Source organism: Diuraphis noxia, unplaced genomic scaffold (genome assembly GCF_037042655.1).
Source record: "Diuraphis noxia isolate RWA-SAM2 unplaced genomic scaffold, SU_Dnox_SAM2 contig0003, whole genome shotgun sequence".
NCBI classification, from domain to species: Eukaryota; Metazoa; Arthropoda; class Insecta; order Hemiptera; family Aphididae; genus Diuraphis; species Diuraphis noxia.
Window position 1 is genome coordinate 8,430,343 of NW_028301713.1, and position 14,082 is coordinate 8,444,424.

General features: G+C 35.6%; 1 protein-coding gene across 1 annotated transcript; it reads left to right on the forward strand.

Moving 5' to 3' along the window:
• Positions 1 to 385: 385 nt before the first annotated feature.
• LOC149056663 (uncharacterized) lies at positions 386 to 7,653 on the forward strand. The gene is made up of 3 exons (XM_089224139.1): positions 386 to 626; positions 2,973 to 3,166; positions 6,759 to 7,653. Exons 1-3 carry the CDS (start codon positions 399 to 401, stop codon positions 7,399 to 7,401), a joined length of 1,065 nt encoding a protein of 354 aa, XP_089080265.1. The 5' UTR covers positions 386 to 398; the 3' UTR covers positions 7,402 to 7,653.
• Positions 7,654 to 14,082: the final 6,429 nt, after the last annotated feature.

Here is a 14,082-nt window from a genome sequence, read left to right on the forward strand (position 1 = left end):
AAGCCTATTTATACACAACAATATTATAACATATTGCAATGAAATAATGTATTGTTAATATAGAGTAATATAGATATTGAACGATTTATACTTTATATGACTGTCATCAAAAGACGTGCGTAAGTACTTAATCATTTGGGTCGTATATACACTGGCAATACACTGCACCGGAGCTAATGTTATGGGATTTTAAAAACTACAAATGGTTTCCGATTATAACGCACTTATGATAATTACGATGCACATCCACTGCTAATTGTTGTTAAACTGTCATCGTCTTTGCATAGGCGTCGTGCCCGAACCGTTCTCGGCGACTCGGTCGGTCGGACGACGATTTCAGTACCGTTTGCACACCGCTCCGATGAGCGCTAAATAATTGGGCACATTGTAAACTGAACATGACGTCATCACCAGCGGTACGACCATGGCGATCCGTACTGATCCTGTTCGCCGCGCACGCGGTCATCTGCAGCACGAGCCATAATCGGCACGTCAGCACTTATTTCGATTCGCTTCGTCTGTACCCGCGACCCGCTTACCTACCGATTATGCCTTACTACGAGGTGGACATTCCACAACAGGAAGGCAAATTTTTCGGCGTCATGGCGGCCACCCGATACGAAACCGTGAGTATATACCGGCCTTTGAGACGTGCACATGACCGCGGTTGCGATGATAAATTCCCAAAATTATATTTTTTTGCGGTGAACGTACGGTATAAGTGGGTAACGAATGGTTTATTATTGTTATCAAAATCGGCCAGTATCAGTTATCGGTTATTTAAACTTAAAAATAACATTCCATATTCATTATAATATTCTCGTTACCTGCAGTAACCACTAACCTGCATGTTATACTGTATAAGCATTTGAATTGAGTATAGGATTGGATTCTAATTTCTAGTATCTGCGATATACCTAATGCGGTATCTGGTATTTACACCGCTTAGTATAACCACTAGATTCAGCCAATCACGTGGCTGAATTTTTTACTGGCGGAAATCACTGTTCGCGGTGCAGTGTGAAGTCGCCTTTAAGTCGGATTCACGCAGTCCGTGTGACGCGTGTCTTGTGAGGGCGTGGTAACTGTTGTCGCGTTTGCAGATGACCACAATATCGGTTTAAAATAAAATTTGAGCTGTATATAGTCAATTAATGGTAAGTATCGGTTGCACGACACTAAAAGTGTGACGTCCAACAGTAGTGCGTCATTCAAAGGAAATTGTATCTAGACGATTATTCAGATTAAATTTTATTCGAATGATTTTGGTTGTTCTTTCCGAGTGAACATTAATAGCTTCGACATTTTGATATTTGCTTCTGACTTGGCTATAAACATTCTATCAAAATTTGAATCTTGGTTTATGGAGGTATATATGCATTCAACTATTCAAGTGTTCATCTGATATTTTTCAACAACTTTACGTGATACGAGGAGAATATAAAAACAAAGTATCTACTTATATGTGTATACGAGTTTTTATCAAATAAGTAAGAAAAATCGCAAAATATAAAAAAAAATGTATATAAAATACTAAAATAGTATCCATGTATTTATCTATATATTTATTTTACTTGCCGCCATTTTTTTTATGCATTTGTATTTTATGTTAATTTTGATTGATAGGCTGTAGGTACTTATGCTATTATTATTTTGTTTATGACAAATTATTTAAATTTGACTATAGTTTAAGAACGGCGATTTATTAAAACTATATAAACATTGTAAATATTTTAGGACCTCTGAAAATTAAATTTTGAAGAATACCAGTATTCCATGTTTTATTAATTTCTTTTGTTATAAATTCTATGGACCGTACCAATACTCCTCAGATCCCCAAAAATATAATTTTTTTTTTTTCATTCTAATAAATATGTTTTGTAAAGTTTGTATACACTAAGATTTGATCGGATTTTTGTGATTTATCCAAATAATAACTATTATACATTAAACGTTCTTTGGATGCGGTACCTGTACCAATTATTGTGTGCAAACATATAAATATATTGATAATATTTCAGATTATGATTTTATGTATCAATTTCGATTTTTTTTCAAAACGATTTCGTATGCGAGTCTCTGAAATAATATTGACGACAGTGTATATGTATTATATTAAGTATAAGTATATACATATTACTATATAGGGTTATCGGGTTAGGATTCGAAGGCAAATGCATTTGTTTTTTGATAACAATAGAAAAATAATTTTTAAATTAAAATGTGTTTCGTTTAATATCCGAGATAAAGGCTGATCATTTTTTGTTGCTTTTTTTGTCTTTGTCTAATCTAAAGATGTCTGTTCTGCTTTTTTCTTTTTTAAATTTGTATGTGTTTTCTATACGCCATATCAACAAAACAAATTAATCTATACGATTTTTTAAAGACGACTCATTGTCGATGTCTTGTTTAAAATTAGTACTGAAATCTATTTAATATTTTAGTGAGTTTTGTGTTATTGCAGCTTATTTTATTGTTTAAATTGCTTTTAAATCTAAATCCTATTATACATATAGGTATCACATATTATTATAATATATTATATAATATTAGATGTGTGCCTATATTGTAGGTATATATAATTTCGGTCGAGAAAAACGTCAACGACATGTCGTCTTTACATTATTATCATTTTTATGATTATCGCAGGCATAATACAAGTATTATAGCATTATAACTTATAACATAGGTATATTATACGCGGTTCCGGCCCGATTAGTCGCGGCGAGGGGCACGGGATGATTTCACTTTCGTGTCTGAGGATCAAGGTCGATCCGGATGACCCATTGAAAATCAATGATCAAAAACGTGATCCGATCCGGTCACGGGCCCGCGTAATAATATATTATACGATAATCCTACACGTCGATCATTATATAACCACTTAATCCGTTTGTTGACACAACGACGACAATAATAATAATGATGATAATAATAATAATAATAACTAATAATGATGATGGGCATTTCAGATTACTGTCAGAGAAACCGTGCGTCCGGTGTGTTTGTACGTGGCCGGAAACGTGCCGTCTTGCGATCACGTGGCTCACAGCGATCACAAAGATCGTCCGCAGAAAGTCACGGGACCGGCCAACTATAGGCGTCCACCGGCCGTCGATTACGAGACATATTTCATCGAACCCAGCAAACCGGAAGCGAAGATCGAGTGAGTCTTGAGTCTCTCCAGCGCGATAAATATTAATAATATACGAGAGGAGGGGGAGGGGGGTTTGTTCCGTGAAAAGAACATCACCGGGGTTTCAAAATGATCAAATATTTTACGAGTTGACCAAACAATTTCACATATCTCATCTTGAACGGCCCGAACTACTATTATTATCGAGCGTCATATATACGATATAATATGTATATTGTATATTATATTCAAGGTAATATTATGTGAAAAAAATTCAGCGGGGGGGGGGGGGATCTAACATTTTTTTAATGTGGATACCGAACACTTCTCGTTTTAACGTTCAAAATATAAAAATGTGCACATTTTTTTAGAAATTTTAGGAGGGGAAAACCCCTGAACACCCCGCCACAACAAGTTAAACTTTGTTAGACGCTTTAATTTACATTTTTGGAATTTTTGCGATTTGTCTAACATTTACGTTGGTACCTATCTATTAAAAATAAATAATTGTTTTAAACATTTGTAAAATATTGATGAAATCTCATGAATCCCTTACCCCCCCCCCCCTCACATACGGAATTAATCGTATTATATTATGCATTCAGTTATTTTATGAATCGGCTGAGTATCATAATATACGATTCTAGAATTTTTTCTTAGAGTTTTTGCAATGAGAATAGATAAAAATAAATATACAATCTCAAGACGAAATTGATAAGTATAATATGTATAATAGTAAAATATTATAATAAGGAAAATTATTGAAAATTTGACATGTAATAAAGGGTGGTAAATTTGTTCATAAAGTATAATATATTATTATATATTTATATGGTTTTTGTACTTAAAAAATGTATTTAAAGTTTCTTTTTCACATATGTTCAGTGCTTACGTCTCACCCCCTTCCCCTTAACCGCATCGGAATTATAAAGTCGCGACGATAATCAAACTCGTCTGATAGTAAATGTGTCATATGCATATCCATATCGACATATATCATATGACATATCTTTCACGCAACACCCACTCTGTAATATACTTATCAATAATAATATGCGTACACAATTTAGGTACCTACACGCGTTTCTGACGATCGATCAGGTCGTTTGTTCTCACAGTGCGATTTCGGGCGTGATATGGAATCGTAACGAAAAACCCTAAATCGTACAAATACGTTTTGTAAAATAAAACAAGTCTCCTCGTTACTACAGCAGGATTACGGCTACGGCGAGATTATGTGGCGGGCGTGGGCGTTTTATCGATTACGCAGTATTATAATTATATTGGAACGAACCGACGAAAAGCTAAGACTATTAATGGAATCGCGGCTTTAAGTGCACTGTATATCCGATTTCTAAGTGGAATTCAGGACATCCGATATCGTATAGCTAACCGAAATAGCTACTCGTATGGTATAAAGAGGTTATAATATATTATACTATATAATCTAATCTGTCGTGAGTGTGTGTATAGGTACACTGTATACGCTTTCACTCGTTATTACGTTAACAATGCGGTCGAAGGACATCACGTCCAGACGTGATTCATCGGAACTGCACCGAGGAAGCGAATCGTCCTAAATTTACGAATAAAAAATGACGTTTACTTATACTCCATTGATTGCGGTTCGTCGAATCACTCTCTTCGTTCAGTCACCAAGTCTCCGGATTTAGACGGGGTTCCCATCATAACTAAAGTCCAGTGACACACAGAACTATTTTCAGAGCACATACAATCAAAAAAAGTTAGTCACTCACCCGTCCAATTTTTTATTTATAAAAGATATTTTCACTCATTAATCACTATAGTTCAAGGAAATTAATTATTATATATAGACTATTATAGTTTATGTTATAAATTTATAAGCTTCTTTGTGACACTTGCAGCAATATTAATATACACTCACCTTCCTGGAGGACACATGCAGTTGCATTACTTGCTAACCTGCCTGGGCGCCTCTACTATCAAGTCTCGACAATTCTTAAACGGATTTAGAGTATACGGCCACTCCACCTAAAATGCATCGTAACCAAGCAACGAATAGCCTCAAGGCGTTTTGAGTCTTTGAATAATAATTGACCAAGGGATATTATAATAGTTATAGCTATTAACTGTTAAGGTCAATCCCTTCTTATTGTGGTTGCTATTTACTTTTATTGGCTGAATTATATACCGATTCAGATATCAATAAACTATAGTTAGCAAATAATATATTTGCGATATTATATATTATAATATGATATCCATGCAATATTATTTTTTATTTTTTATTTTATGGCACCGAATATATGCTCTCAAGTCTCAAGTTAGATATCCTTAATAATATACTTTACCCACATCTGTATATTACAATTTTTCAGTGTAGTCGTGTGTATAGGTCCTTTTGTCCCACACACAACAACCAAATTATGTATTATGTGCGTGCGAAAATCTAAAAACCTAAACTCGCGATCATTACGATTGGCGAAGGTTAAAATAATATTTATATGATACTATATGTATATATTATGGTATTAAATGTATATTATTTACCAAAACGTATCGCCCCGTCCTGCCCACGTAAATCGTATACATACGTGACGTTAACTTTTAATCAAAAAGTTAAAAACGAATTAATGCGCGTAACGATAAAACTACATTATTACTACACACACGCTTATATATAGACCGTGTGGGCACAGCTTGTGGGCGGACGTGACGTGAGCGAGTAAATTATTATCATTCGCCATTTGTGGAGCATATATGCGGGGCAGACGAAGGGGCGAAATGCCACCCTTATTTCCAATAGATATAAAATAAATACGTAAGCGAAAACCCGATAACTTCCAAAGCTATATATCTAACTGCGTTATCGTTATTTTAAAATAATAATAATACGTCATAACGTTACCCGATATAAGGCAGTTGATCATCGTCGATACGTCGATATACCCATCACATCGTATTACTACTTACTCCATACAATATGCATTTTATTATTATTATTATTATTGTATGCGCTGAGGTTGTCCGACAACCACGCGCGGGAATCGCAGCCGGCATTTATCTTACATCCGGAGCTCATCGATTGCGCGAAAGGAAAAAATAAAATGTAAACCAATTCGAACGACCCTTACTGCTGTGTTGTTCACGTCATCGATGCAATGTTCACCAATATAATAACTGCAGTGTTATACAATTGAATAAAACATAGTTGTAATGAGTTTTTTCGATGTAGGTACCTAATACAATATTAATAACAACTTAATAACTATTACTAAATGGGTAACATGCCTTTATTTGGTCTAAATCGTGTATGATAAATTTTTATATTTTTAGTTAAACTTTGTTAAGCAATTAGTTTCAATAAAATGTCATGATGTATAATTATGTTTGATGTGTATAACTTATCTTAAGTTGTGCACTTTACCTGCACTTTTTATATGAATCATAAATGTCATATATATAATATATATAAGTCACGTCATGCAACGTCACTTTTTAAGCACCATTTGATCTCCCCTTATTAAAAGGTACCTCTAAATAGCGGACAACATTTCATACACCGCTATAGTGTCCGGAATTTAGAGGTTAATAAGAGGTCAATAACATCTTATGAAACCAACAAAAATTACGTTTACAGGATAACCGAAATACCGTACAGGGGCGCGTTCCTGTTGACGGGCGCGACGGTCGAGGCGGACGGTCAACTTCAAGCAGCCGAAGAAGATGCGGCGGCGGTGGTGGGCCACGTGACGCCGGCGCTGCAGCTACCCGTCCCGCCAGTCACGGAGGACGTGCGTGAGCGGCGGGCCGCCGCGGGAACGGGCCAACGACAGTTCCTGCAGAACGCGTTCGGAGCGGCCACCGCGGCGGTTGCGGCGGGCGTGGCCAACGTGGGCGGTATGGCCGGCGCGGTGGCCAACGCGGCCGTGGGCCGGCAGCAGGTCACGGTGTACGTGACGCGCGTGGACCGAGTGGTCGACGATCGGCTCACGGCCACGCTGGTGCCCAAGAACTGCATGCCAGCCCGTGTGGACGCGTTGAGGCGGTGCAACGGCGCGATCGACCCGTACTCGGCCGCTATGCTGGAGCCGCCGTACGTAAATCTGCCGCCGCAGCCGGCGTACATGCAGAAGCAGCCCGCCGTGGCCGTGGACATCGTGTCAAAGGTCGGCAGCCTGGTCCGGGACTTTGTCGACGCCCAGTCTGCCGCCGTCGGGGCGGGCGACGATCTCCAGCGTCGTTATCGACGCGTCACTACAGTGGCCGGCGATACCGAGTGACAGTGACGCCGCCGACTCGTACGTTACTATATACTGCTTTCAGCCGTTAAATTAATAGTAATCGATTAAATGAGTATTATGTCATAAAACTTTAAAGCTTGTCAAGTCCCGTGTCGGGGTAGCACATCGTAAACTGTTTAAGGATTTAAAAAAAAAAAATTTTTTTAATATTATTGATTAAAAAAACAAAATACCATATGACTACGATTATTGTTATTTTTGATTGTGCAAATTTAATACTGGGTGCAATTCACAAGGCTTACCCAGCCCCATATTATATTTATAATTTTTATTTTTTTTTTTGAATAATGGGAAATCTGATTTTTGGAATTTTTAAATACACGTATGTACTTATATAATGACCATACATCGTTAATTATTTTAACACCTCGTAGGCATACCTACACTCAGTTATTTCACTCGGATTTTCGTTTATCAATACCAAATTCGCGTTGTTGCACAAGCGAACTTTTAGAGTGAAAATCCACTGCAGTATGACGACGAGGTTAGTGATAGCAACTACGCAGCTCCGACCCATAATATTATATTATTAATAATTAATAATTTTTTTTTTATTATTATTATTGATCGTAAGCCTGGCAACTATATGTCCATTAGTTGTCTGTTTTTCCAATGAGAACCATCTCTTTTTGCCCGCAATCATTCAGTAGGTAGATTAAAACAAAAACAAAAAAACTATTCGAAGAAAGAACGAAAGGGACGAACATCGTGAAACACTCTGCACAGCAGATATATTAATATTATATACAACTTTGCCTGCATTCGGACGATTTTTCCAAGTCCGTCTCCTCCCCCGTCCAAAGGCCCACCTGGTCACCAAAGCTCGTCCGTGTTTCGAAATATTGTTCGTTCCGGTTTCCGTTTCGTTTCCTTCGAAGTGTACGAAATGAAAAAAAAAATACAAATAAAATAAAAAAACAAAAACCCAAACCGAAACCCGCGGAAAGGGTTTAGTGCGGAAGAGCGTATACTCCGCTCCGGTGAATGGGACAGGCTGTTCTGTGTAGCAATAATATTATACATTGTGCGGTGGGTAGTACATCTGTCGTATCCGATCGTTACACATTTATATAATATTATATATTATATAACATATATATATATATATATATATATATACTGCAGCCACATCAGCTCATTACATATTCACTCTAGCAAATTGCAAATACGAACCCGTGGCGGTGAAAACTTTGAGGAATACCCTCGCCGATGGTATATATATATATATATATATATATATATATATATGTATGGTGTTCACGGCTGAGGTGGTGGTGGTCGAAGGGCGGTAGTCAGGTCGCATGGGGGGTGGTTGGGGGGGGGGGGTGGTCGCGCGGTTGCTGCAGCGGGAACAAAAAACAAATGATAATAATAATAATCATAATACACGAAATTTCGATATAGGCGCACCCGGATATAACCCCGAATGTCGATAACTCTCACTAGGTTTCCATGTGTATATAAGGTATACTATATATAGTTATACCGCGTATACCATAATACGAAATGTAGTATACGGCTGCACTCATACCTATACGTGTGATATCAAATGATATTGCCGCGCATAGATATATATGACGTTATGTTCATATTCAAGATTTTCTAGAAGGAGAATTCGATGCGTAACGTCCGACAGTAGTCACGTGCCGTCTCGTGTCCAAGCCCGACAGGTATCGGTACCCATCGCTCGGTAATCGGTCAAAAAGTCCGAGGACAAAAAGTCCGGATTCATTTTTAAATTGTCGGACAAAAATTCCGAAAATACAAAATTATCTAATTTGTCATAATCGTGTAATTATAATATTTTATATATAATATATTTTTTTATTCTTATTATTTCTTATACCTAACATAAATACAACAGAAATTATCAAAATTTATATTATAATCGTGGTAATTACGCTATTGTAGCATGTAGATTGTGGGTATGATATTATGGTAGATAAACTGTAGACGTACGGCTGCGATAAAAATTAGATCCATATAGACGACCTACCTACTAAACTATAGCGGATTTCCGTAATATTTTTTTTAGGTATAAGAAATAAGAAGAAATAAGAAAATAAAAAAAAATTAGGTAAAATGATATAATAATGAAATAAAAGTATTAAAATTACATTTTTAAATAAATAATAATTATATATGAACTGACTATATATATATAATATAACATGTGTATACTATATATATATACCTACATAATAATATTATATAATATAAGGTACATTATAATTATAAATGAAAATTGAATAGACAATTTTGTATTTTCGGACTTTTTGTCCGGCAATCAAAAAATGAATCCGGACTTTTTGTCCAACTATTTCCATACCGGACTTTTTTCCCCCGGACTTTTCGTCAGGGAATCGCATCACTCGAAAATGGACCATGTAACTTTTTGAACGCTGAAAATTAAATCGATACGTACCGACCGATAGGTAGATGAAAATCTTGCTTATTATTATTATACGCCGTGACGAGCCGCGTGCGGATCACTATATTATTTTAATTTTAATTAATTTTAAAAATAACAATTTTTCGTCACACAATAAAATGTTGTTGAATATCGCAGCGGTAGCCGAACACCGGACACTATCGACCACGGCGATCTCCACCGCCGTGGTCGATATTAAAATAATACACCTACACGCTATGACATTATTATGACAATATTGTTATTGAAAACCGAACTTGTAAAACCCAGATATTTGTACAAGTGTTTTTTTTTTTACATAATTTTCCGACGACGAATGTAATAAATACGGAGAGTAAATATTGTTCGACAAAGACGATGTTTTTTTCCCCCTTAACGTTATTTGTATTTTTCAAACACAATATTTTTTTTTATCTTATTAATAACAATATAACGTCCGATTTTAGGGCGTTTTCAACGCGCAAAATATACACGACGGAGAGAGGGAGCAAAAAAAAAAAAAATTAATAAATAAAAATATGAAGAAGCCACTTACAGCTGCACGAAAATGTTATTAATTTCTATGAAAACAAATGGAAACTTTGATATTCGTTAATATTTTCCAGATTTAATCGAGATACGGCATATTATAATATAACTGCTGCTGGCCAGTCTTGGTATAATTTTCAGATATTATATTAATATTATCTTGTATTGTACGTACACTGAAGCCCTAAAGTCCCGCGATGGCTTCAACAGTATTTAATTGTAAGATTTTACCATCATTGTTATTGTTGTTTGTTGCTGGTACATAATTGTCATAAATACGTCCGTCAAGTTGGCACCGGCACTTTCTCCAAACAACTCAAAATTGGTATCAAAATTTTGCTACGAATTTGCTACATTTTGCTACGCTATTTTTAGAATTTGCTACTATTTGGTTTTTCCGGAAATCTGGAAACAAACATGCTAGTGCTATCTTGACGTAGCACCGGCACTTTCTCCAAACAACTCAAAACGGGTATCAAAATTTTGCTACGAATTTGCTACATTTTGCTACGCTATTTTTAGAATTTGCTACAATTTGGTTTTTCCAGAATCCCGGAAAATCGAAAATTTCCCAGCACCGGCACTTTCTCCAAACAACTCAAAATTGGTATCAAAATTTTGCTACGAATTTGCTACATTTTGCTACGCTATTTTTAGAATTTGCTACTATTTAGTTTTTCCGGAAATCCGGAAACAAACATGCCGATGCTATCTTGACGTAGCGCCGGCAACTTTCTCCAAACAACTCAAAATTGGTATCCACATTTTGCTATGAATTTGCTACATTTTGCTACGCTGTTTTTGGAATTTGCTACCTCCTGGTTTTCCCGGAATCCCGGAAAACAGAAAATTTCTCAGCACCGGCACTTTGACCAAATACCATGATATAATAGGTATTAACATTTTTTATTTTCATAGATTATTGTTCCATTCATGTGCTATAATGCGTTTCACAACTAAATATAATGCGTTTCACAACTAATTTCACAACTCACGAAGTTCAAGTGAAGAAATAGGACATTACACTTCACATGTTAAAAGAGCTAATGGCCTGTGGAATATTCACGACGACTTGGTAAACAAAATAACAACATATAAAAACACCCAAAAAATTGAAGTTCAACCCCATATTTTATTTTATGTAAAAGAGTAAAATAAAAGTAAAATAATATTAATTTGGAGAATAGATGATAATAATTGAAATAAATTTAAAGTACTTATATTTCAGTTTATTAATTTTTGTATATATTTTGTTTTATGATATGTTTTGTATATTTCGTTAGAATTATTATTATATTCGTACAACTATTATACCTTTTGATGCCCATTTAAGCTTTTGTATGACTAAAGTTTTTGATTGATATTAATTATTTACTAAACAATCCGGTTACTTATTATTATTACTATATTCTTTATTGAGTCAAATAAATGGTAAAACTAAAATGAATTTCTACAGTTCATTTATTTATAATATATACTATACTTAGACAACGATTGTCCAGTACTATAATATTAACATGTTGAAAATAGGTTTAAACATATATTGACTGGAATATGTTTAATTTGGAAATTTAAAATGTTGATAACATCTATTTAAATTCAATTTAATTTTTTGTTGTTCATACCCCGTTCTATAGGCTTTAAAAATGTATAATAAGTGCTGGCGCTAAAAGTATTTCAAGATTCTATACTTCCAACGCAGAAGAAAGTTCTGAATTTTATATATCTCATTAGTTGTGAAACGCATTATAGCACATGAATGGAACAATAATCTATGAAAATAAAAAATGTTAATACCTATTATATCATGGTATTTGGTCAAAGTGCCGGTGCTGGGAAATTTTCTGTTTTCCGGGATTCCGGGAAAACCAGGAGGTAGCAAATTCCAAAAACAGCGTAGCAAAATGTAGCAAATTCATAGCAAAATGTGGATACCAATTTTGAGTTGTTTGGAGAAAGTTGCCGGCGCTACGTCAAGATAGCATCGGCATGTTTGTTTCCGGATTTCCGGAAAAACTAAATAGTAGCAAATTCTAAAAATAGCGTAGCAAAATGTAGCAAATTCGTAGCAAAATTTTGATACCAATTTTGAGTTGTTTGGAGAAAGTGCCGGTGCTGGGAAATTTTCGATTTTCCGGGATTCTGGAAAAACCAAATTGTAGCAAATTCTAAAAATAGCGTAGCAAAATGTAGCAAATTCGTAGCAAAATTTTGATACCAATTTTGAGTTATTTGGAGAAAGTGCCGGTGCTGGGAAATTTTCGATTTTCCGGGATTCTGGAAAAACCAAATTGTAGCAAATTCTAAAAATAGCGTAGCAAAATGTAGCAAATTCGTAGCAAAATTTTGATACCCGTTTTGAGTTGTTTGGAGAAAGTGCCGGTGCTACGTCAAGATAGCACTAGCATGTTTGTTTCCAGATTTCCGGAAAAACCAAATAGTAGCAAATTCTAAAAATAGCGTAGCAAAATGTAGCAAATTCGTAGCAAAATTTTGATACCAATTTTGAGTTGTTTGGAGAAAGTGCCGGTGCCAACTTGACGGACGTGTCATAAATGAATCTTTTTTTCATTTAAAAATGAATTTTTACGAGTAACAGCAGATGACCTTCATCCATAATTTATGGTGACAAAAACCGCAAGATAGGATCGTAGATTCGCAGCCTGCTGAATCGAAATGGACAAGTGGACTGCAGCCCCTCGACCCACGCCCTCCCCAACGCTCACTCCGGAAATTAAAAAAAAGCTTTAAAAGTCGCTTGTTTGAAATAGTGTCACTGGGCACCCTCTTCTATCACGACATCAAGCCTTGCACAAATCTAAAACCATCAAAACTACCTATTGTTTATATTAATTGCAGATTGTATGTTTAATCTTTTCTGAAATAAAATTTAAAAAAGTCGCTGCGATAGCCTTTTTATTGACCTTAAATATTCGTTATCGTTATTTAGTTAGCTTATCATATACACAATTTCGTTTTTGGTGACAAAACTTTACCGTGAGACAAGTTTTAAGATATTCTATTTACTCCATCCTAATTTGCGGCACGGGGGAACGAATACTGGGAATCGTAGAAATACTAATTATAAACCTGTTGGTATAGATCGCCGATCAGCAAACGCTTTTCTGAAAATAGATTTATCGTTTCGGAGAAACGTCTCGCTGGTTTAGCGCTAGTGTTTAATATTCTTGGAAATATTTCGGATCTAATATGGTTTTCAGTCACAAGTTATTCCGGGATTGGACGAGCCCAATAAGTAACTGACATTTTTATTTATTACGAATAATTTTATAATATTTTACATTGTGATGAATATTATTTCACGATACATTAATTAATAATATTGTAGCCTACATGCCTATTGTTTTTTTTTCTCACAAATAAATTCTCGATACGCGGCCGAATGTGTGACGACAATGGCATCTTCGTCGTAACTGTACAGAAAACAGAATGACCAACGTGAGGCAGTTTTTTCAAAGTCGACAGAATAATAATAATATAACGGACGTTGATACTTACAAATACTCATTGCTGTAGAATATAAATGCAGTGCGGGGCGCATCGTGTGGCGTTGCACTGCACGCGAAACAGTTTATCCCACGAAGTGTTGACCGTTTTTACTTCGATTTTCGATTTGGTTTCGATATAAATTAATACTGTCTCGGACTCGCGGTACAACTAGGGAGTGGGCAAGTCGTCAC

Excerpts from the sequence above, each read along its gene's own strand:
- LOC149056663 (XM_089224139.1), top strand. The coding sequence starts at position 399 with ATGACGTCATCACCAGCGGTACGACCATGGCGATCCGTACTGATCCTG. Across the intron at positions 627-2,972 it reads CGGCCACCCGATACGAAACC|ATTACTGTCAGAGAAACCGT; the intron begins GTGAGTATATAC and ends TGGGCATTTCAG. Across the intron at positions 3,167-6,758 it reads AAACCGGAAGCGAAGATCGA|GATAACCGAAATACCGTACA; the intron begins GTGAGTCTTGAG and ends TTACGTTTACAG.